The sequence below is a fragment of the Dioscorea cayenensis genome, unplaced genomic scaffold (genome assembly GCF_009730915.1).
Source record: "Dioscorea cayenensis subsp. rotundata cultivar TDr96_F1 unplaced genomic scaffold, TDr96_F1_v2_PseudoChromosome.rev07_lg8_w22 25.fasta BLBR01002186.1, whole genome shotgun sequence".
NCBI classification, from domain to species: Eukaryota; Viridiplantae; Streptophyta; class Magnoliopsida; order Dioscoreales; family Dioscoreaceae; genus Dioscorea; species Dioscorea cayenensis.
The window spans coordinates 3,189-27,985 of NW_024088577.1; the positions used below are offsets into that span (position 1 = coordinate 3,189).

At 38.7% G+C, this 24,797-nt stretch overlaps 4 protein-coding genes across 4 annotated transcripts; all 4 read right to left on the reverse strand.

Annotated features, from left to right (window-relative positions):
- Nucleotides 1–718: 718 nt before the first annotated feature.
- On the reverse strand, nucleotides 719–1,544 carry LOC120257560 (receptor-like protein EIX2). The gene has a single exon (XM_039265017.1). It carries the CDS (start codon nucleotides 1,503–1,505, stop codon nucleotides 900–902), a length of 606 nt encoding a protein of 201 aa, XP_039120951.1. The 5' UTR covers nucleotides 1,506–1,544; the 3' UTR covers nucleotides 719–899.
- Nucleotides 1,545–1,691: 147 nt separating this feature from the next.
- Nucleotides 1,692–3,882, reverse strand: LOC120257564 (receptor-like protein EIX2). The gene is made up of 4 exons (XM_039265019.1): nucleotides 3,135–3,882; nucleotides 2,970–3,056; nucleotides 2,804–2,862; nucleotides 1,692–2,416 (listed from the first exon to the last, which is right to left on the reverse strand). The coding sequence occupies exons 1-4, from the start codon at nucleotides 3,848–3,850 to the stop codon at nucleotides 1,692–1,694; spliced, it is 1,587 nt and encodes a 528-aa protein (XP_039120953.1). The 5' UTR covers nucleotides 3,851–3,882.
- An 8,496-nt stretch (nucleotides 3,883–12,378) lies between these two features.
- On the reverse strand, nucleotides 12,379–15,383 carry LOC120257565 (receptor-like protein EIX2). The gene is made up of 2 exons (XM_039265021.1): nucleotides 13,673–15,383; nucleotides 12,379–13,436 (listed from the first exon to the last, which is right to left on the reverse strand). The coding sequence occupies exons 1-2, from the start codon at nucleotides 15,381–15,383 to the stop codon at nucleotides 12,379–12,381; spliced, it is 2,769 nt and encodes a 922-aa protein (XP_039120955.1).
- Nucleotides 15,384–21,365: 5,982 nt separating this feature from the next.
- LOC120257561 (receptor-like protein EIX2) lies at nucleotides 21,366–24,569 on the reverse strand. The gene has a single exon (XM_039265018.1). It carries the CDS (start codon nucleotides 24,520–24,522, stop codon nucleotides 21,499–21,501), a length of 3,024 nt encoding a protein of 1,007 aa, XP_039120952.1. The 5' UTR covers nucleotides 24,523–24,569; the 3' UTR covers nucleotides 21,366–21,498.
- Between the last annotated feature and the right edge of the window lie 228 nt (nucleotides 24,570–24,797).

Below are 24,797 nucleotides of genomic sequence, written 5' to 3' on the forward strand. Positions count from 1 at the left end.
ATTGTTTTCAAGTTTGTCATTTTTCTAAGTTGTCCTCATAGTTTTTTTAAATAAATGGCAATTTTTTCCTATATCTATTTGTAATTTATTTTTTTAGTTTATCTCTATTTTTTTCTATGTAATTTTATTTTTCTAATATTATGTTAAATTTAAAAAAAGTTTATCTTTTTGTATTCATGTAAATTCAATTTTTTTTGCATATTTTTTAATTATTTTTTCTATAGTCTTTATGTGTTGTATATTTTTTACAATCAAGAAACTTATATTTTATGATATTTAGATTTTTTTAAAAATTCCATATTTTTTTAGTATTTTTAAAGTATTTTTTACAATTTTTACAATATTTTTAAAGAATTTAAATAATTTAATATTAAAAAAAAAAAGCGGGCCGGCCGGCCGGCCCGGCCCAGCTGGCCTGGGCCGACCCCCCTGTGCATGGTGGGCCGTGCCGGCCCGGCACGATTGCAAGCCGGGCCGGGCTGGCCCGAGCACATACAGTGCTCGGGCCGCACCGGGCTGGATCGGCCCATCTTGCACCTCCAGGCTAACCTCAGCACCGGAGGCAAATCTTCTTCTATATGTCAACAACTTAATCGACTGAATAATCACTCCATCTAAATCCAAAATTCAAATTTTTTTCAACATTTTGCATTCAAATCCAAAAAATTTCAATTTAGAGGGAAGGAAAACCAAACCTGAATGATAGGATTACCAATGACGAAGATGAGGCCGCAAATCAACAAGTAAAGAAGAAGAAGAAGAAGAGGTGTGATGAATATGGTTCAAAATACAGCAGCTGTGATATGCATATTTGTTATTAAATAATATAGCAGATAATATATTACACAACACCAGACTATAGTTATACTAGAAAATTACACAGATGATGACAGAAAATTCTAGTGGTTTGACTTTGACATGATCTTGCTCTTCATCCTCACAAAGTTGACAACAACCCAGACATGGATATTGTCACAAGTAGTGTCTGTGTGCCGAAAGTAGGCATATCTCCACTTCTTTTTGAAGATCAAGACACCCCAGATAGTCCAGAATCCAACTGCAAATCCTGACAAGGATCCAATGTACATCCATACCATCTGATTACCATCATCTTCTTCATTTCCATGATCACTTGGCTTTTCCTGATTTGGTCCACCACCTTTAGTACAATTATCAGTCAAAGGGAATCCACAAAGATGATTACCAATGTAAATGGAGGGGTCTGTCAAGGTGTTGAATTGGTTGCCTGATGGTATTCTTCCTGTCAATTTGTTATACGATACATTGAAGTCGCTTAAGGATGTCAAGTTTGAGAATGTGGAAGGTATACTCCCAAGGAGTTTGTTTCTTGACAAGTCTAGTGATTCAAGTTGTTGTAACCGACCCAACTTGTCTGGGATCTCACCTTCTAAGTGGTTGCTGGCGAGGTGCAAACTCTGCAGACCATACAAACTTGCAAGCTCTTCAGGGATGTCCCCTGTCAACGCATTGTTGGAGAGGTCCATGATTTTCAAATATGGAAGAAGGTGCTCCGAATATTCCTCTTCTTTTCCCCTGGATGCCACTACTATGGTATCTCCAGCTCCTAAAATGCCATTCAATGTAAAAAAACAGACTTGAAAAGCGTCTGCATCGCACTGAAGTTGCCAAAACTCTCAGGGATGGGACCTGACAAATTATTGTGTGACAAATCAAGGATTTGTACATATTTGGAGTTGAGAAATTTCCTCTGGGATGTGACCAATAAAGGTATTTGATCTTAAGATGAGAACAACTAATCTTGATAGACTTTCTCCAACCCAAATTGGTATACTTCCAGTGAAGTTGTTGTAACTGAGATCAAGAACATCAAGTTGACTGCAATCCTTCAATGAGGCAGGGATTTCCCCAGATAATTTGTTGTGGCTCAATCGAAGTTGCATTAGTTGAGAAGCATAAGATATTGAATCAGGTATACCTCCAGTCAACTTGTTGTTTGACAAATCCAACTGCGATAACTTAGTTGAATTCCACCAACAATCAGGTAGCTCACCAGATAAATTGTTATCCGAGATACCAAGACTTTGAAGTCCCTTGATTGGACACAATGAGCTGGGAACGGTGCCATTTAATTTGTTCATTGAGAGGTAGACACTGGAAAATGGATTGCGTGACAGAGCCAGCATGTTCTCTGCTATCATGTGAGAGATAGAACCTGAGAATGAATTATTGGAAAGATTTATGGAGGAGATGGATGAACCCAGAAAACCCGGTAGAGGTCCATAGAACCGATTGGAAGAAAGATCAATAGTTTTCCACTGAATGGAAGTTGAGAATTTGGGGAGCATTCCCTCAATCTGATTTTCAGACATGGACAAACTCGTAAGATTGACACTGATCAGGTTCCAAAACCAGTCTGGGACGCTGCTCGAGATTCCTGTATTAGATATGTCAAGTACATTCAATTTGTGTTGCGTCTTGAGCCATGTTGGGAATTCTGGACCTACTGAACAACAGTAGATTCTCAATACTTGGAGAAGAAAAGGTGGAATCCAGTTAGAACTCACATTGAAAACGAATGAATTAAAGGCCATATCAAGCGTGTCTAACTTTTCATGATTTGAAAAGTGTGCTTCAGTTATAATACCACTCATCTGATTCTCAGCAAGATCCAAAAACTTCTAACTCTGCAAGTTTTTCCAATTTCCACTGATAGTGTGCCATTTAATTTGTTTGAGGAAAGGTGTAATTCCTCCATAAAAGAAAGTGATGCAAGGGATGAAGGAACAGAGCCGGAGAGTGAATTCTGTGAGAGATCAAGAACCCTTGAGATTCTTGATGTCCCCCATCCAGTCTGGTATATCTCCATCAAGATTGGCATCGCTTAAATGCAAAATGAGTCAGACTATCCTTAAGACACCCAGTAAAAATGAGCTCAGCTAGTCTCATGCTCATGTGCCAGTCCGACAGATCAAGCCTCTTCAGGTTACAAAGACTGCTTATGCTTTTTGGCTATGCCAGTAGCAGAAGAATTACTGGACCGAATATGATTGTTACTGAGATCTAGATGTTCAAGGCTTTTTGATATCAAAAAAACCCATAGAGACACTGAAAAAAATCGATGTAATTGTTTGATAGATCAAGAACTGAGAGACTTGAGAAGTTTAGATGGGGGAATGGAAAGAGGAATACTTTCAAACTGACACCGAGACAGACCTATCTCCTCTATGGCAGGAAGCTTGTTCAAGGCTAAAAACAAGCTTTTGCTAGATGAGTTACTCCCAAAGGTGACACCACTCATATACAAGTGTTGCAATGAAGTAAGATGAGACAGCCATTCATGGTCTACAGGGTCAGAAATAAAAAGAACATTCTCCGACAGATCAAGAGTGAGCAAATTGGAGAGATTTCCAAAACTAGCAGGAATGGGTCCGCTAAAGTAAGAATAAGAGAGGTCAAGGTATCTCAACTCCTTCAACTGGCTGATGAATGACGGAATGGTTGTTCCGTAGAAGTAATTATGACTCAAGTCAAGGTAATTCAAGTGTTGAAGTTGAAGCAAAGATGGAGAGATCTCACCTTTCAGCTGCAAGTCATGCTCCCCAAGTTCCAGTCCAATAACGTTGCCAGTGATGTTGTCACAACGGACTCCTTCCCATGAGCAGCAGTCTTGTCCCATCGCCCAAGATGAGAGCCTGTTGTTTGGATCAGAAATGCTCTTCTTGAAGTCAAGAAGTGCCATTCTCTCACTCTCTATGCTATTACCAGCAGCATGTTCAGTAATCTTGGGAACAAAAAGAGCTGCTGCATCACTGCGATGCAAAGCACGCCCAAATAGGAACACCAACAGTGCATATAGCAGGACAGACATTGCCACTTCAATTTGGGAGATGTTATGGCTGTATTTTGCTTCTCTCTCTCTCTCTCTCTTTCTCTCTCTGTGTGTCTGTTATTTATTTATTTTTTATTTTTTAAGGTTTTTTTTAATTTAGGATAAACTTCAAATTTATTAAAAAAAAAAAACTGAAACACACTATGTCAATTCCACTAGAGTGGAAACACAAACACAAGTACAAGAGAGAAAAGGTACATAGTCCAAGAGATATAAGATTGCTAACAAAAATAATAAAAAAATCACCCGAGCCTCAAGAAGGCATTCTTACCCGGGTAATCAAGCAAATTTATTAACTGAAACACACCATGTCGATTCCACTAGAGTGGAAACACAAACACAAGTAAAGTACAAGAGAGAAAATGTACATAGTCCAAGAGATATAAAACTGCTAACAAAAATAACAAAAAGATCACCCGAGCCTCAAGAAGGCACTCTTACCCGGGTAATCAAGCAAACACTGAATCAAGAACCAGTCAAAAGATCTGGAACCTGCATGTCAGGGTTGCGATCATCTCGCATGGAAGGCCCTGTGAACTGGATGCTTCTCCTAACCGCTATTGTCGCTTGTTCTAGTTTTTGTTTTTTAGCTGCAGGAGCTGCAAAGACCCAAAAGAAAAACATATGACTAATTTTTAAAATAATAGAAGCAAGAGGAATTAAATTGAAATTAAACATGCAGACATTTCTAGCAAGTCAAATGTGCCACGTGATTGCTTTGTCTAGAAGAGACCAAGCTAATCTATGAGCAGATCGAAGATTACGAGACCTATTTGCCCACAGATCCGCCAAAGATTGTAGGGTTTGGGTCTATCTAAGTGTCTGACCAAAGTGTAGCCAAACATTCTTCGCAAAGGGACAATGAATGAAGAGATGGTTCACCGTTTCGATATCAGCATGATAGAGGACACAAGTGGTAGTAGGGAGTCTATTGCATCTCCTGTAACAGAGATTTTCAAGAGTGAGGATTTTGTTATTCCAAGCCAGCCAATTAAACATGTTAATTTTTTGGGGATAACCCCTCTTTAAGAGGATGGGTGTTATGCGGCATCAAAGGCCCCCATCTATGATAAAATATAGTCTAAAACATAATAATTTTCTAAAAAAATTTCTTTTTTTTTGAAAAGGTGGATAAACCACTTCAGTTAAAAAGTAGGAAAAACAAAATAACAAACGCCCGAAAACACAATAACACCAGACCACTAGATGTGGTACAACAACAAAAACACAAAGGACAAACCAACGAGAACCAAACAAGAAGAATGCCGGGCACTCCAAAACCCACCCAAAAGAGAAAAGAAGATCTAGCCCGCGATCCTATCTTGCGCCTCCACACCTGTGGGAGCCCCACTAGCCTCATCTCCCATCTTCACAATCTTCTTATGAGAAGATTAAAAATAAGCAATCTCGTCTCCCACCTTCACTATCTCCTTATGAGTGACACCATCCACTGATTTTGCCAAAACATGCACCAAGGCCCAATACTCTTTCAAGTATTGCCATTTAAAGCCCAATAGAGGAGACATAGTGGTTAAGGCCGACTCATTAACAAAATCCTCCCTAGGAAATTCCTTTTCATTTGCCAGTAAACCTCCTTCCAATGGACAAACAAATTTGGCTGCTTGAACGCCTCTTTCCAATGGATCCCCCACATGCTTAAGTGAGTCCCTCTCCGCATCCACCGCAGCCGGCCCACTTCCAGGCCCAGGTTCAGAGATAAGCACTAAGCTTCTTGACACATTAATCTGGCCCAACAGACAGCCCGCTTCACACAAGATTAAAGGATTCAACAATTCCTGATCAAGAGAAGCCTTAGATTTCCCTGGGCTTGAGCAGTGATTCAGTCCAACATCCAACTCTAATGGGTCCACCAACATCTCCCGAGGTTCGCGAGAGAAAGCCCCCTTTGCCATTTGACATTGATAAAGAAGATCCACATCAGCAGCTCTAACCACCATGGAGTTCCTTCTCTTAAACCCGTCATGCTCAACACCTGTCCTTGCTTTTGGATATTGCCAAGGTAGCCAACACTCGACACGTCTACCCCTCGAGCCGCGCAACCATGACCAGTCGGTTCTCCCTGATCTCTTCTGCTTCTCTGACTGAGCCATTTCTTGACTGTTGGTCCGTCCCGTACACCAGAGAAACCATCAGTTCTTCGCGATAGCACCCGTGGGCGATCTTGCCGGACAACATCACCGGCATGGGAGCAGGGCTCCACCACTGCTGGGCTTGTAAAACAATTTCTTATCCAAAGCTAACCAAAATCATTTTTTTTACAAATTAATATACAATTTAAAACATAATAATTTTTAAAAAAATATATTTATAAAAATTTATTACTTATTGTATTGATATTTTATAAATTACTTTACGTATTCTATATATATATATATTAAAAAAAATCTATGTTTTAGTTTTTGATTTTTTACAAATTAGTTTATGTAATATATAAAATTATATTTTTAATAGAGTTTTTATAAAAATTTATTGTTTGACCCTTTATTTTTATAAACTAAACTATAAATTAACATATAAATAAATTTTTACAAAATTTATAAAATTTTTTAGTAATTCATTTTTTTTTTTTTTTGCAATTCACCCCCTCTATCCTACAATTTCTAGCTTCGCTCCTGTTCATACATCAACATCAATCAATTAGGATGAGCTAATCTTTCGCACAGAAATTTTCTCCAATCGAGAAAAGTATATATATATACACACACAAAAGAGTATTATGCTTGACTAAGACATGCAAATTCAAATACTTACTTTTGGATTAAAGTAGTGTTTGATAATTAATAATGATGTCCGTAGCCAATGATTTCCCAGTTAAACAGCAAGTGTCCTTCGTGTGGGAAGGAACCTATGGTCAATCTTCTGGAAGTGTGCATAAAAGATTAATCATGTTCCTCTACTATGTGGGGGTACATATGGTGTGAGTTAAGCGAATTAACTTCGCACCTATGCATGCACATTTCTTTACTAGGCTGACTAGCTAGATGAGCATTGAGGAGCTATCTCTGATGTGGCGATGCAAGGCACCCTAATAATGTACAATGCACATTTCTTTACTAGGCTGACTAGCTAGATGAGCATTGAGGAGCTATCTCCGATGTGTCAATGCAAGGCACCCTAATCCACAGTGGCTTATCAACCTTATAAAAAAATAATTTATTTAAAAAAATGTCAATTATGATGGAATAAAATTAGATAGAACATATCTAAAATTCAAGTAGCAAGAAAAAAAATGTCTTTCCCTACAACTTGAATTTCAACTCAAAAATTAAATTTGGAAATTGCTTGGGCAAAGCTAGAAGTAGCCACCTCCAACAGCCAGTGTAGTTGGAATTACCTAGAGCCCAGGGTTGAAGACGCTGATTTGATTGTTACTGACGAGGAGCCACCTATAATCATGGTCTCTGGAGCTAAACGAGGGAAATTAGATGTTCCTATCTCTAGCGTTCGGCGTAGTTTAAAGTTGATTGAGCCTTGGGTGAACATTGCCGGAGGACCAATTGTGTTAGGTGGGGAGGACTGAATCAGGAGGAAGGCTAGTTGTTCCTTGTCTCCACTCCATCAGGCAGGAGTTTCCCTATGCCGGCCTATCTTTCATATGTTTTTGTTTTCTGTTGTTTTTTCTTTGTTGTTCCTAGTCTCTTTCCACAGCTAGTAGATTTTTTGTAACTGTGTTTTTTCATTTTAGTAATGCATGTGATTTATCCATCTTTTCAAAAAAAAATAAAAATAAAAAAATAAAAAAATAAATTTGAAGTTAAAGCAGTCAAATATGTATCATTGTCATAATAAAGCGTTAGTATTCCCATTTTTTATGAATTAGATATAAGTCTCCTCTTCAAAATTGCTTGTTTATATTTCATAAAAACTATCTTATTGATTATTATTATTATTATTATTTATAAAAATGGATAAACCATAAATTTATTGAAAAAAGAGTAGCAAACAAACAAGTACGACTAGTACAACAAAAAATAAAAGACAAGGAAGCCATAAAAGGAGTTTGTCACCAGAGATGATAAACCCTTAAGGGAACAACAAAACCAACATAGACACACGAAGAAGAGAAGGAGGGGGGAAACATAGCTGAGCAGAAAGTGTCCACTAGAAGGTAACAAAGATCTACTCAGATTGCCAAAATGTCCGTGAAATCTCAAGGTGACTACTCGGTGACGCTAGGGTTTCCCCCTGGCCCTGCATTCAGGAAGACTAGCGAGCGCTTCAACTTTTGAGTGGAGTCCGCCAGAACTTGGAGCGGGTCCCTAGCTGCAGAAGTCTAATCCAAAAACATGTGAATAATTTTAATAATTACTGAATGTGAAGTCAAAGCATGAAAAGTAAAGATGCGCTTATTTCTTTCAAGCCAAATGTTCCAACAAATTGCCCTGGTCAGTAAATCCCACATGGTTTGATGTCGAACCCCTATGGAGGAAATCCAGGAAGACAAAACCTCAGAAATAACTTTGAATGAGATTGTAAATTTAAGATTTGTTTAAAGAAAGCCCAAATCCTATCTATAAAATCACAGTTTAAAAGAAGATGCTCTGCCGATTATGAGGCTCTATGACATAAAACACAGGTGTCTGTCGCAATTTGCGTGGTGCAGCCTTTTTTGGCTAGATTATCCATGGTTAGGATTCTATTTTCACAAGCTAGCCAATAGAAGAGAGTGATTTTGCTAGGACAGTTCAGTTTCCAAAAAGATGGGTATAACGCACTGCTAGTTCCTTCATCTATAAGGAATTTATAAAATGATTGAGCTGAGAAACCTCCATTTGTTTTTCCAGATTCCAAGGTTTAACATCCTCTTGATCACTTAAACAGTCTGGGATGGAAGTTAAGAAAGGAAGCATCTCGGAGGAGGTTGATATTCGAAAAAACAAGTCCTGTCAAAAACATTCTGGGTGAACTATCTAATGGTTATCCAGGTAAAGTTACAGTCATTAAAGAGATTGACCCAAATGTCTTTTAGAGTTTTATGTAATGTTTGTTACAAAATTATTTCCAAACTTTTAGCGAATCGTCTCAAGTCTGTGCTGCCTCGATTAATTGGTAGAGAATAATGTGGTTTTATCGCTAATCAGAATCCTTTTGATAATATTATTGCCCTTCAAGAGGTTGTGCATTGTGCATTCGATGGATCGAGAGTTTGCATACCCCCCTAGGATGTTAGTGAAATTGGATATAGAAAAGCCTATGATACTTTGAGTTGGAATGCAATTCTTGCCACTCTTTATCGGATGAATTTTCCTAGCAAATGGATTTCTTGGGTTAAAACTTGCTTTAGGTCTGCCTCTTTTTCTCTGTTGATTAACAAACAACCTACTGTCTGGTTTAACTCATCCAGAGGCCTTCGTCAGGGGGATCCTATTTCTTCATATCTGTTTATTCTTGCTGCGCAAAATTTAACTGCTCTCCTTAACTTCGCAATGCAACCGAATATGATTCCTGGATTTAACTCCCCCCTCAGTAGAAATTTCAATCATCTTATGTATGCAGACGATTTAATTCTTATTACCTTAGCTTCTAGAAAGGTTGCCCGTAACATCAATTTATGTCTCTCTATCTATGGAAAACTTACAGGTCAACGTGCTAATAAATCCAAATCTGATATTTATTTTCTAACCATGTTCAACTCTAGACCCAAAAAGAGTATCTGTTCCATTCTTGGTTTCAATATTGGCAATTTTCCTTTAACTTATCTAGGGATGCCGATCTCCCCCAAGAGATTATTGCTTTCAAATTTTACCAAATTGATTGCTAAAACTGAAAACATTCTGTCCTCTTGGAAACATACCAAAATCTCTATGGCTGGCAAGGCAATCCTTATCAACTCTATTTTAATGTCCACTACTGTGTATTATTTGTCTGTGTACCCTGTTCCTGATACAATTCTTGATGGTATCACTAAGGCTGCTAGATCTTTCTTCTGGTCTAAGAGTGGCAATAGAAAAGGTATGAACTCAGTGAGTTGGACAGATATTACACTTAAATACATTGAGGGGGGTCTCTCGATCTGGAATTTGTGTGCTTCCAAAATCTCTTTAATGGCAAAAAATGTTATCAGCTATCTTAATCACCATGATGCTATCTGGGTGGACATTCTTATCAGTAAGTATGGGCAGGTTAACTTCTGGACTGATACTATTCCTGCGAACTGCTCTTGGTTTTTTAGAGGTCTTTGGCATAACGCAAACATTATTAAACCTCAACTTTGGCTCCATCAATTTAATCCTGCTAGTACTAATTTAATGTTTGATTCTTGGTATTTCGAAATCCCTTTAGCTTTTAAACCTACCTATCTTAATATGCATGTGGATTTTGATCAATTGAGTATGTCTAATTTGATTATGGCTGATGGTTGGAATGTTCCTCTGTTGAACATCATCTTTGGTGACTCCTTGAATTTTGATTATCTGCAAATCAACAAGGTAAGTAACTGTCCTAATAATAAATGGGTTTGGTATCCCAAAGCCAAAAATCATAAGCTGACTTCAATGGTTTATGCCCATTTTAACAACTCGGTTGGTAATCAAGATCCTTGGAATGGTTGGGGCAATATTTGGCGCCTGTCTATTGCTCCCATGCCCAAACATTTCATTTGGTACTCTTACATAATGGTATTAAAACTTATGAGTATCTTCACAGGTTGAATCTTGGTGCTTAAACTTTTTGCCAGTTTTGTAATCTTGACTTTGAAAATACTGAACACTTATTCAACAATTGTCCCAAAACTCAGCTTGTTTGGTATTAGGTCAGTAATGTTATTGGTAAGCAAATTGTTTTTAATGAAGGGTTTTCAACTGGTAACTGGTTGTCTCCGAATAATCCTGATTATGACTTGCGAGCCCAGCCTATAATCGTGGTCACTTCTTGTCTTATCTGGAAGGCTCGGTGTAACCTTATTTTTCGACAAGAAGCTCCTGATTTTCATTCCATTCCCATCAAAGCAATTAATCATGTCAGGGAGTACACTCAATCCTCTTCTTTTTATTTTGGCAAGTAACTCATTCTAAGCAATTTTTCCATCACTGATAGTCCTTTTCTTTTTGTTACTTTAATGGGAAATAGAGAGACCAATACTCATGGAGCTGGTTTTTATCTTACTAATGGTTACTCCCAGCTTATCTGTGCAGGGTGCTGCAATAATTATGTAGAAACAAATCTTGAAGCTGAATCCTTAGCTCTTTTGGCTGCTCTTGGAAGCCTTCATGCGTCAGACCTTCAAGTTAAAACAATCTTCATTGCTTGTACTGAGCTTTATAACATCATCAAAACTGGTTGCGCTCCTCATGCTTGGCGTTTGAATCCGCTGATTATTAGTATTAATGATTATCTCTCAAGCTTAGATCTCCCGCGAGTTTGCATTATACCTAAGGCTTGGATGGCAGTCGCTAATGATTTGGCAGTTCAAGGAGTTAACTCCTATGCTCTCACTCTTTTTCATCAGGGTAAGGACCTTCCGCGATGGCTCATGAAGCAAGTCATCAAATCTGGAGTTAGTTTGTAATTTCACTTTTCTCTGTAGTCTTTGTTTCTTGTTTTTTCTGTTTTTTTCCTTTATTTTGTTTTATTTTATTTTATTTGCCTTTTTGGCTTTGGTCTGTGACTTTTAAACTCTTGTAATTTTTGTTTTTATCAATAAAATTGCTCAACGAGCTCCCCACCCACCCCAACATAAACTTTTAAAAAAATTGATTTTTTTCACTAAATGGACAAGCTACTGTGAGCTAGGGGCGTGCATGTGTGTATTGAATGTTCCACACGCCTTTACCTTAAACATGGGGGATCCACCGTAGGCACCCACTACAAAAGACTGAACATGCTATCTCCATAAAGGAAAGAATGTCTCTTGTCACTAGGTTATTTTAGTGTTGGCTAAAATTTTAAAATTCTTTCATCTCTTGTTTCTTTAGGTAAATTTATCAATTTATATATGTAATGTAAAATATGGTTTGTATTATACAAAGCTGAACCATTGCTAGATCCCAATAGGATCCATTTAATTATTCATTTTGATAAATAAATAATAAATAAAATAAAATTTTAAATAATTTTATTGTTTATTGGTTTGTAACAGAGGTTTATGATAATAAGAGATATAAGCAAAATTAATATCAAATCTACCTCATAATAATGACTCTATTGACTTTATTCATTATTGCTTCCTTATTATACTTTTCTTCTTGAGGAAATTTCGTTGCTGCAAATCTATCCATCTCTGTCACATTAATTGCCTATCAACCAAAAGACTAAAACCCCATACTTTTTCTTTTCGCAAAAAATTTATTACACCACGCGTCCTACGTCTGCTGGCTTGACTCAAAGTCAATTAAGACTTTTCTTCGGCTAAACTTCTCATCTCTTTCTCTTCTTGATCCCTCTTACAAACATCTCAATTCCACCTATAGTTTTACTTATTTATTTATTTATTTATTTTACAAAGTCGACAAGTAACTAGAAAATTACACAGATGAAGACAGACAACTCTAGTGATTTGACTTTGACATGATCTTGCTCTTCATCCTCGCAAAGTTGACAACAACCCAGACATGGATATTGTCACAAGAAGTGTCTGTGTACCGAAAGTAGGCGTATCTCCACTTCTTTTTGAAGATCAAGACACCCCAGATAGTCCAGAATCCAACTGCAAATCCTGACAAGGATCCAATGTACATCCATACCATCTCTTTATCATCATCTTCTTCATTTCCATGATCACTTGGCTCTGTCGGAATTGGTCCGCCACCTTTAGTACAATTGTCAGTTAAAGGGAATCCACAAAGATGATTACCAGTATAAATGGAAGGGTCTGTGAAGGTGTTGAACTGGTTGCCTGATGGTATTTTCCCTGACAAGTCGTTATAAGATACATTGAAGTCGCTCAAGGATGTCAAGTTTGAGAAGGTTGAAGGTATGCTCCCAGAGAGTTTGTTTCTTGACAAGTCTAGTGATTCAAGTTGTTGTAACTGACCCAACTTGTCTGGGATCTCACCTTCTAACTGATTTCCTGCGAGGTGCAAACTCTGTAGACCATACAAACTTGCAAGCTCTTGAGGGATGCCCCCTGTCAACACATTGTTGGAGAGGTCCATGATTTTCACATATGGAAGAAGACGCTGGGAATATTCCTTTTCTTTCCCGTTGGATGCCACCATTATTGTATCTTGGACTCCTAAAATACCATACCATAAAAGATCAGAATTGAAAAGGCTTTGCATGGCACTGAGGTTGCCAAAACTCACAGGGATGGGACCTGAAAAATTATTGCGTGACAAATCAAGGATTTGTAGATACTTTAGTTGAGAAAGTTCCTGTGGGATGTGGTCACTAAAGGTATTTGCTCTTAAGATGAGAACAACTAATCTTGATAAGCTTTTTCCAACCCAAATTGGTATACTTCCAGTAAAGTTGTTGTAACCGAGATCAAGAACCTCAAGTTGACTGCAATTCTTCAGTATGGCAGGAATTTCCCCAGACAATTTGTTATGGCTCAAGCGAAGTTGAGCTAGTTGAGGAAGATAAGATATTGAATCTGGTATAGCTCCTGTCAAATTGTTGTTTGACAAATTCAAATCCACAGAGCAGACGAATTCCACAAGCAATCTGGTAGCTCACCGGATAAATTGTTTTTCGAGATATCAAGAACTTGTAGTCCCTGTATTTGACACAACGAGAGGGGAAGAGTGCCATTTAATTTGTTCATTGAGAGCAGCAAGAGCTTCAAATATGCATTATGTGACATAGCCGGAAAGTTCTCTGTTATCATTTGAGTGATAGAACCTGAGAATGAGTTATTGGAAAAATTTATGTAGGAGATGGATGAACCCAGAAAACCTGGTAGAGGTCCATAGAACCGATTGGAAGAAAGATCAATGGTATTCAGCTGCATGGAAGTTGAGAACTTGGGCAGCATTCCCTCAATCTGATTTTCAGACATGTACATCTCTGCAAGATTGACGCTAACCAGGTTCCAAAACCAGTCTGGGACAGTGCTTGAGATTCCTGTATTAGATATGTCAAGTACATTCAACTTGTGTTGCGTCTGGAGCCATGTTGGAAATTCTGAGCCCACTGAACAAGACCTGATTCTCAATTCTTGGAGAAGAAAAGGTGGAATCCAGTTAGAACTCACATTGAAAACGAATGAATTGGACTGCATACGAAGCACATTTAACTTCTGCAGATTAGAAAAGTGTGCTTCAGTTATAGCACCGCGCATCTGATTCTCACCAAGATCCAAACTTTCCAGCTCTGTAAGTTTTCCAATTTCCACTGGTAAAGTGCCATTTAATTTGTTTGAAAAAAGATTTAATGTCTCCAAAAGGGAGAGTCTCACAATGGATGAAGTCAAAGAGCCGGAGAGTGAGTTTTCTGAGAGATCAAGGACCTTGAGATCTTTTATGTCCCCCATCCAGTCTGGTATATCTCCATCAAGATTAGCATCGCTTAAATGCAAATGAGTCAGACTATCCTTAATACACCCAGTAAAATTGAGTTCTGCTAGTCTCATTCCCATGTTGCTGTTGGACAGATCAAGAGTTTTCAGGTTACAAAGATTGCCTATGCCTTTAGGTAAGACAGTACTAAAATTACTGGACAAATAATCTGCAGAGATAGATGACCCAAAAATATTGTTACTGAGATCTAGATATTCAAGGCTTTTGAGATTGAATAACCAGGGAGGCACTGGGAAATTGGTAGAATTGTACGAGAGATCAAAAACTGGGAAATTGATGGAATTGAACGAGAGATCAAGAAATAAGAGAGATGAGAAGTTCAGATGGGGAATGGAAGGAGGAATACTTTGAAGCTGACACCCAGACAGACGTATCTCATTTATGGAAGGAAGTTTGTTCAGAGCTAGAAACAAACTATTGGATGAGTGACTGCTAAAGGTGACACCACTGAAAACAAGGTGTTGCAATGAAGTAAGATGAGAAAGCCATTGATGAGAAGGATCATCAACATAAACTCCATAATTATCTGAGAGGTCAAGAGTCTGTAAACTAGAGAGATTTCCAAAACTTGAAGGAACAGGTCCTCCAAAGCCAGCTCTGGCAAGGTTGAGGTACTTCAACTGCTTGAAATGGCTGATGAATGATGGAACATTTGTTCCTCTGAAGTCATTCCCGCTCAAGTCAAGATAATTCAAGTGTTGAAGAGCAAGCAAAGTTGGAGAGATCTCACCTCCCTGCAGATGGAAAATTACTGATCCCTGCTGGCCCAGGGCCAGTCCTACAATGTTGCCAGTTGTGTTGTCACATTGAACACCATGCCAAGAACAGCAGGCATGTCCTACCCAGGAAGAGAGATTGTTGTATGGATCAATAATGTTCTTCTTGAAATAAAAAAGGGCCACTCTCTCACTCTCTATGCAATTTGTAGGATGTTCAACATTGGGAACAAGTGCTGCTGCATCACTGCATATAACAGCAAGTCCAAATACTAGTAGTAGTAGAAGCAGAGGCAGCAGGTATAGGAAAACAGGCATTGCTAGCAAGGGGATATTGTTAGTGTATTTTCGTTCCGGTCATTTGGTTCCTCCCTTGGCATCTACTGATCAAGGTTCTCCTCAAGAGAATTTTTCCACAGTCAGCAGAGTAATGCAGAAAAAGAAGTCATACAAAGGGCCCAGGTAGCCCTTTGAATCATTCGTTTTTTTTTAAAAAATAATCCGTGACAAGTGACAACTACCGTCACTAACCTCCGTGGTCTGTTTTTTGTTTGTTTAAAATAATCCGTCAACAGTGTCAATGGTGTGAAAGGGAGGTAGAGTCAAATTTTGGCTATTTCCGATTGCGGGGCGTAGACCTAGAAAACAAGACTGGGAGGGGCTCATTTTGAAGATTAGAAGGCGACTCTCCTCATGGAAGGTGCAGCACTTGTCTATTGGCGGTCGCCTCACCCTGGTGAATTCGGTTTTGTCTGCGCTACCTACATATTGGATGTCCTTGTTCCGTTTGCCTTGTTGGATCATCATGGAGATCAATCGGATCCGTAGAGATTTTTTATGGTCTGGGCCTGACATCGACCACCCGCGATGTCGGTTGGTGGGGTGGTCTAATCTCTGTCGATCGCGCGATCAAGGGGGTTGGGGCATTTTAGACCTAAAAAGCTTTAACCAGGCTCTGTTGAGTAAATGGTGTTGGAAATTCTTGAAGGATGATTCTTGGAGTGGTGCGGATGTCGTCCGATTTAATTATGGGGTTTCAAGTTGGAATTTGTCTCCTAGGTATTCGGGAAGAATTTCTTACTTCTGGAAAGGGGTTATCGACTGTCTGCCGGCGTTTAGGGGTTGTGTCTCACATGGCATTAATTTCGAGGCGTAAAACGCTCGGAAAGATCGCTGGTTGAACGGGAGCGCACCTATGTTTTACTGGCCAGATGCTTTCATGCAGTCACGCTATGCTAATGGTACTATCCGTGAGTTGGAGTATCTTTTAGAGGATCACCCTTTCTCAGCAATTGCAGATGTTATCCCTATTTGTGACAAAGTGAGAGTGGCTGAGATATCTAGTGGGGATAATAAAGGGTGGAGGCTCACACGTAGCGGTATATTTTCGGTCAAGTCCTTCTATAGCTTCTTGAATGATGGCGGCCATCGATGTCTGATTGCGAGTTTCTTCTGGCGGGGCTTATGTCCAAAGAAAATCAATCTCTTCAATTGGCTGGTGTGGCAAAATAAGGTTCTCACCATGGACAACCTTGAACGTAGGAGATGCAATCGGCTTCCTACTGCGACGTGTGTCTTGTGTTACTTTAGCGATTGAAACCTGGATCATCTCTTTTTTCAGTGTTCATTTGCTAGACATATTTGGGGGTATTTTACTCGCCTGTTCCAGCTTCCGGATGCCCTGAGGGACCGGATTGCTTTGCTTTGAGGGCGATTAGCGTCGCGGGATCGGACCGACATGCCTGGGTTGGTCGGGATCTTATTATCAAAGCAATTGTGTGGTCGATTTGGCTTGCTAGGAATGATTGCATTTTTAATGCTATTACCATGTCTTCTGACGCTATTCTGTACAAAATTGATCACCTGCTCTTATTCTGGTTCTCTTCAGCACCTGAGGATACTCTGGAGAAGCTTGACTTCGCGACGTCGGCCATTCGTCGCAGTCTGGAGTTCTTAGATGCACGTGAGGAGGATTCAGGTGGCGACGTGCCAGCTGATGGGATCCAGGAGCCATTCACGGGTTAGTTGGTGGGGTGTCCTGATCTCTGGTGGAGGTCTCCTCTGCCGTTTTGGTGCTTGCTGGGGTTGTATGTGGTTGCCACTCCTTGTGGTTTGTTTTGTTTTGGGTGTGTGGCTGGTTTTGTCTGCTCTTTTCTTCCCCCTCTGGGTGATGTACTCTTGTTCTCGTTCTTTCTTTAATTGAAGTGGTTTATCCACCTTTTTCAAAAAAAAAAGAAAAGAAAAAAATTTGGCTATTTTGAATTATAAATGATTTGGATTAAATTAAATTTTTTAAATAAAGATTAGATAAAATAATTGCATTTGACCAAAAAAGTCTTGGATCCAATAGCATTTTTTTTATAATAAAAAGTGGATAAGGATCCAATAGCATTAGCTCAAAATATAATATTTTTTTGAAAAAATTAATAAATCACATGCATTAAATAATATAAGAAGACTACAAACATGTTCCAGTAGAAGTGGAGACATACTTAAATAAAGACAAGACCAAAAGAAAATAAAAGAAATAAAACAGAAGCCCTGCCCAAAGCAAGGGAAGAAACCAAATAACTAATTCTGAAATATTGCCATTTCTGAGGTTCCTTTATTAGTCTAGCGATTCAAAAAATTGAATCTACATTTTGGGTAGTCTCCATCCCCTCCAAGCGTGTTTTTTGGAATCTGGCACATCAGAAGGAAGGGCACAATGTTCCACATTTTTGTTTCGAACTAATCTTGTTGGGGGAGCGACATAGCCTGATTTCTCGTTTCACCTGATTAATGGTCTTTTAGGACGTTCGCTTCTTCTTGCCACAACTTGAGTACTATTGCCAGTCCTGCTACCAGATATTGAGTATTTTAAATTGGACGCATCCATTTGATTAATATCAATCAAATACAAGACCTTGTTGGGCTTGATTCATTAGCAAGGTAGCCCATTTGAGAATCTGTTAGTGGGCCTCCAAAAAACATGCCTTCTGAATTTTCATGGATCATAGAGTTGGGCTAAGGCAAAAGTATAACATGGGCTTTTGAGAATTCAAAAATTTTCCCACATTATTAGCTTAATTGAATTCCCACTTGTTTTTCAACAAGTTTTTCGAATTCAAACTCTCCTCCACGTAGGTCGCCAAGCACGTGAGGAATCTCGCCATGTGCCATTGGAACGTTCGTCTGTATGGAGGGTCTTGATGTTGCGGCCAATGCTTGCTTGACAAGCCAAGCCATACACTCTCAACGAGGAACCATCGATTGAACCGATGGGTTGGTGGAGTGTAACAACCGGTCCATTGCCAATATCGTCATCCTTGACGGATGCAGCCACCATAGTGGTTGGTGGCAGGTTTGGCGACTTTATTTCAATGATGCGAGAGTGGGAGTGAGTAATCTCATCTTCGACCAATCCCTCTCCAACAGCAAGGTAAGGCATGTTATAGAAGCTTCTCACTTCTCTCGACGCAAAGCAATGACCGTTGGTCTATGATCTTTCTTCATCGTCAATCTCCTCCCCCAAGGTGACCGGTTTCTCAGCCTTTAACGTTACTTGTTTAATGCCGACAACGTTGTAACCATCTAGGGTGATCGTCTCCCTCTCGACTATAGCAAGTGGCTTCTCCACCGCACACTGGCGAGCTGAGTTTGTCCTCTCTTGACTTATGTGGGAGTTCACAACCTCAACCACATTAACAAGGTGCAACTCGTTACCGCCACACATACGTGCATGGGTCCTTTCTCTTTCGTCACCACCATCATTCACTCTTCCTCCTCCAGTGCAGGAGTTCCACTCCACCGCAACCGGTAGGACCAACGGGTCACGGTCAAAGACCTCCTCCACGTTAGAACTTTGAACAACATGTTGTTTGCCTCTCTCGTTCATGGAATGCTCATGATTATAGCGGTCTACCTCCTATGCACCGATCTCCAAATCCTCATATGCATGAGAGATGAACACCTCCACCACGTCCCTTGTAGGCATGTGAAACAACCCCATGTAGGCATGTGAAACGAAGCAACTAACTCATGCCTTGAGTGAAATCTCCTCGTCGGCGTTGTTCTCTCCAACGGCTAGTGAAACGTAAAATAGTGTTCAGAAAAAATTGATTTTTTTAAACAATAAACAAACCATTTTTTATTGACAAACCTAAAAATGTCTCTTACTGAAGAGTTTGTTAAAAGATATGCAAGTACAGAGGTGTTAATTACAAATTTTATAATGGCAAGAGGTTTTCATTTTGGTTTGATTTATGGTGTAATGGTCAGTCTTTGATTGAGAGATTTTCTAAAATATCAATTAAGAACTCTGTTGTGCACAAGTCTACTTTGGTTAGTGATCTATGGAAGCATGGTAGATGGAATTTTCTTTTTCCCCTTGATGAGACTTTATGCAGAGTGTGAAATTACATTGCTACTAACTTTTTTTATTGATGAGGGCAAAATGGATTGTATTTTATGGAAGTATGATAAGAAAGGATTATTTAGCATGGCCAGCACCTTCAAGTAATTGCTGCAAGATGATTAGAAGATTCTTTAGGCTAAATTGGTGTGATCAAGTGATTCTATTCCCAAGCATTCTTTTATCTTTTGGCTTGCCTCACATAATCGGTTGATGACTAGGGATAAGTTGCTAAATGGGGTGCAATTGAATCTTCTGTTTTCGTCTTACGCACTAAAGATATAGAGAAGATATCCCACTTGTTTTTTGACCGCTAGTTTTCAAATGTTGTATGGATGAGAGTTTTACAGGCTCTTAGGGGGCGTTTGGTTCACAGTAATGATATATTACCATGGTAATGAGATTACCATGGTAATATGATCGGGAATGTTATATGTCTGGGAATGTTGTGGTAATGTGAGATTATCATGTTTGGTTGATAATTTATATTACTGGTAATCTTTCATTACTATGTTTGGTTAGTCATGGTAATCACCTCAGTAATATGTCAAATTTACTAAAATACCCTTACATATAAAATTTTGAAAAATATAATTTAAAGTATTTAGATAAATAAATAATTAAATTATAATATTAAAAATTATTTTTTCACAAATTTTAAAATACCTTTGTATTTATCAAAATACCCCTATAAAATTTTTAAAAATATAATTTAAAGTATTTAAATAAATAAATAATTTAAATTATAATATCAAAATTTAGTTTTTACAATTTTTAAATACCTTTGTATTTACCAAAATACCCCTATGTATAAAATTTTGAACAACTTAATTTCAAGTATTTAGATAAATAAATAATTAAATTATAATATCAAAAATTATTTTTTTACAATTTTTTTAAAATACCTTTTGTATTTACCAAAAATACCCTTTACATATAAAAAATTTGAAAAATTTAATTTAAAGTATTTAGATAAATAAATAATTAAATTATAACATAAAAAGATAATTTTTTTCACAATTTTTTAAAATATATTTGTATTTATCAAAATATCCCTACGTATAAAAATTTGAAAAACTTAATTTAAAGTATTTAGATAAATAAATAATTAAATTATAATATTAAAAAAATAATAAAGGAAAATAAAAACTAGGGAGTGTAATAAGGAATTAGATTAAATAAGTGGGGGTATAATTGGAAAAATACATGTCGATTACCACCAACTCGGTAATCCTGATGGACACTGTTTTTGGTTGTAATGCTGATTACCACCTTACTTTGGTAATATTTCACTCATTTGGTGAATTTTTACATTACCATCAACATTACTACTCACATAAGATATCAAAACACTGGTAATCTTAACAGATTACCACCAGATTCCCGGTAATGTTTGCACATTATCGTGAACCAAGAAACACCTAAATTGGAGAAGGAGATCAATTGGTTCCAAAGAAAGGTTATGGCCAAAACTTTATTAGCTAAGATGAGAAGAACAGTTTTGCTTGCTGCAATTTATGTTATCTGGAAAGCTAGAAATTCACCAATCTTTCAACACTAAAGATTTAGTGAGCAGGATGCGTATAAATAGATCAAGAAAATTGTGTTTTTGAAGTATAGTGCTCAACTGTCTAACCAGAATGGCAGAATTTTATATAATAGATGGGTGTAAATAAGTTTCATTCTCATCTTGTCTTTAATTTTGGTTTTGGTAAAAGTAGTTATGCTAGTTCTATTAGTTCAATCAATTGTGGGGCTGATTCTGAATGTTACTGGTATGGCCAAGTGATGCTTGTTTTTAATTTGTGCATGTTTTGAGATGTCATGTGCTTAATAAAGTTCCTTTTTGGCTTGACAAAAAGAAAAAGTTGACTGCAATTCTTCAACGAGGCAGGGATTTCCCCAGATAATTTGTTGTGGCCCAAAATACAGCAGCTGTGATATGGATATGTGTTATTACAGCAGATATTAAATACAACACCAGACTGTACTTTTACTAGATAATTACACACATGATGACAGATAACTCTAGTGGTTTGACTATGATATGATCTTGCTCTTCATCCTCACAAAGTTAACAACAACCCAGACATGGATATTGTCACAAGTTGTGTCCGTGTACCTAAAGTAGGCATATCTCCACTTGTTTTTGAAGATCAAGACACCCCAGATGGTCCAGAATCCAACTGCAAATCCTGACAAGGATCCAATGTACATCCATACCATCTCATCATCACCATCATCTTCATTTCCATGATCACTTGGCTTTTCCTGATTTGGTCCGCCACCTTTAGTACAATTGTCAGTCAAAGGGAATCCACAGAGATGATTACCAATGTAAATGGAAGGGTCTGTGAAGGTGTTGAACTGGTTGCCTGATGGTATTCTTCCTGATAAGTTGTTATATGATACATTGAAGTGAGCCAGGAATGTCAAGTTTGATAAAGTTGCAGGTATGCTCCCTGAGAAGTGATTTCTTGACAAGTCCAGTGTTTCCAGCTGCTGCAATTGACCAAATTTGGCTGGGATCTCACCATGCAAATAGTTTCTGGAAAGGTTGAAACCCTGCAAACCGTAGAGACTTGCTAACTCTTCAGGGATGACCCCTGACAAATGATTGTTTGAGAGGTCTATCATTTTCACAAGTGAGAGAAGCTTGCTAGTGTACGTATCTTGTCTTCCCTTGAGGTTTAATAACAAGCTTTCTTCGTAAGTCTGGACAACAACCAGCCTTGAACCGCCCTTATGAGGCACTTTCATGGTACTGAAATTGCCTAGGCTTCTGGGGATTGGACCAGAGAGATTGTTGCTTGATAAATCAAGTATCTGAAGACTTGTGAGCTGTGAAATTTCTGCAGGGATGTAACCAATAAAGGTGTTTGACTTCAAGCTGAGAATACCCAAGCCTGATAAACTTTCTGCTAGCCAAGTTGGTATGCTTCCACTGAAACTGTTGTCACTGAGATCAAGTGCATATAATTGAGTGCAGTTCTTCAGGGAAACAGGGAATTCACCTGACAAAACATTGTCACCCAAGTGTAGTGATTGAAGAGCTGGAACTTGACATAAAGAATCAGGTATGCTTCCGGAAAGGTGGTTGTCTCCAGCATCGAAAACAACCAGTGCAGAGGAGTTCGACCAACAATCAGGGAGCTTATTGATCAACTTGTTTTTGGAGAGAAAAAGACCTGCCAGTTTCTTCATTTGGCACATTGAGGATGGGACAGTGCCACCCAAGTTATTCCTTGTCAGAGAAAGATAGAACAAGTTTGACATGTAATCTGCAATGTTCAGAGGGATAAACCCTGAGAATGAGTTGTTTGATAGATCTAGTATTGCTAATGTTGCTGAATGGAATTGTGGGAATGGTCCGTAAAACAGGTTGCAAGAAAGATCAATCTTGTCAATTTGATCAAAAGATAAGGATTTGGATATGATCCCCTCTATCAGATTATGAGATAGATCTAATGTGTATAGGTTCTGAGTCAAATTCCAAAACCAGTCAGGGATGGCCTCTGAGATTCCAGTATAAGACATATCAAGGACATGCAACCTGCTCTGTTTCCGAAGCCAAGATGGAAATTCCAAGCCTACAGAACAAGATCTGATTCGTAGAGTTTTGAGATGAAAAGGAGGGATCCAGTTAGAACTCACATTGAAAACCAAGGAATTACCGGTCATATCAAGTGCATCTAATTTCTCTAACCGAGCAAAGTGTGCTTCGGTTATAACACCACTCAACTGATTGCCTGACAGACCGATATTTACAAGCTCTGCAAGCTGTCCAATTTCTTCTGGTAATGTTCCATTCAATTGATTCATGTGAAGCAGTAGTTCCTCCAAATGAGAGAGTTTTGCTAGAGATGAAGGCAGAGAGCCAAATAGTGAGTTGAACATGAAATCAAGAACCTTAAGATTCTTGATGTCCCCAATCCAATCTGGTACATCTCCTTTCAGATTAGCAGAGCTTAAGTGCAAATCAGTGAGACTATTCCTAAGACAACCAGAAAAAACATTACGAAATTCAGCTAGTCTCTGACTGATGTTCCATCCAGATAGGTCCAGAGTTTTCAAGCAACAAAGGCTTCCTATGCTTTCAGGAATCCCATTTTCATCACTGAAACCACTCATTGCCAAGATGAGCGTCTCTAGGGAGGCCATACTCGCTAACCTACTAGAGAGCTTGCCATGAAAATAGTTGTAACTGAGATCAAGGTACTCGAGCTCTGTGAGGTTGAACACCCAACCAGGTACCGAGGAATTGATGGAGTTCTCAGAGAGATCAAGAACAGTGAGAGATGAAAAGTTGAGATGAGGAATGGAAAGAGGAATGCTTCCGAGTTCACATTCAGCCAAACGTATCTCCTTTATGGAAGGAAGCTTGTTCAGAGCTTGAAACAAGGTACTACTGGATGAGCTACTACCAAAGTCGACACCACTCATATCCAATAGTTGCAACGAAGTAAGACGAGAAAGCCATTGATGAGCAGGATCATCATAAACACCATTGTATGAAAGATCAAGAGTATGCAAACTGGATAGATTTCCAAGACTAGCAGGAATGGGTCCATGAAAAACAGATTTGGAAAGGTTCAAGTACCTCAACTCCTTGAACTGGCTGATGAATGCTGGAATGCTTGTTACGCTGAAGTAGTTCCTACTCAAGTCAAGGTGCTTCAAGTGTTGAAGATGAAGCAAAGATGGAGATATTTTACCACCCAGGGAGCCATTATGACGTGGAGAATAAAGGAAGATGTCACCTGCTCTTTGGTAGTATGGAATCCTGTTCCTGAGGTCCAGTCCTATGACGTTGCCAGTTGTGTTGTCACAGCGAACACCCTCCCAGGAACAGCAATATCGTCCTGCCCAAGAAGAGAGCTTGTTGTTTGGATCGTTGATGTGCTTCTTGAAATCAACAAGGGCCATTCTTTCACTCTCTATGCAGTTAGCAGGAGGATGTTCAGCACTTGAAACAAGAAAAGCCTTCGCATGGCTTATACCAAGGTCTTCCTTGATTTGCACAGCAAACCCTAGAAGAAGCAGGACATGAATTATTAGAGCCATTGCTAGCGTTATACAAGGAGATACTGGCTGCCAAGGAACCAAGGCATGCACGGTATACTAGTTCAGATCTGGTGATTTGGGTTGGTGAAAATTTTCTTTCGATGCATTAATGAAGGTGGGACATGAAGTATTAGAGCCAAACACCTGATTGATCAGGAGATCCTTTCTGCCAAGGAACCGAGGAATGTATGTAGTGTTTGGATTGAGGGAGTGATCCCCAAGGCATGGGGATCACTCCCACTTTTGGTGCATACCCATGTTTGGGTATGCACCAA

Coding starts and splice junctions, on each gene's coding strand:
- LOC120257560 (XM_039265017.1), bottom strand. CDS start 1,505: ATGGACCTCTCCAACAATGCGTTGACAGGGGACATCCCTGAAGAGCTT.
- LOC120257564 (XM_039265019.1), bottom strand. CDS start 3,850: ATGTCTGTCCTGCTATATGCACTGTTGGTGTTCCTATTTGGGCGTGCT. Junction 2,863..2,969: donor AAAAAGCATAAGCAGTCTTT/GTAACCTGAAGA, acceptor TTTGCATTTAAG/CGATGCCAATCTTGATGGAG. Junction 2,417..2,803: donor GGACATCAAGAATCTCAAGG/GTTCTTGATCTC, acceptor TATCTAATACAG/GAATCTCGAGCAGCGTCCCA.
- LOC120257565 (XM_039265021.1), bottom strand. CDS start 15,383: ATGCCTGTTTTCCTATACCTGCTGCCTCTGCTTCTACTACTACTAGTA. Junction 13,437..13,672: donor TTCCAATAACTCATTCTCAG/GTTCTATCACTC, acceptor ACAATTTGACAG/GAGCTATACCAGATTCAATA.
- LOC120257561 (XM_039265018.1), bottom strand. CDS start 24,522: ATGGCTCTAATAATTCATGTCCTGCTTCTTCTAGGGTTTGCTGTGCAA.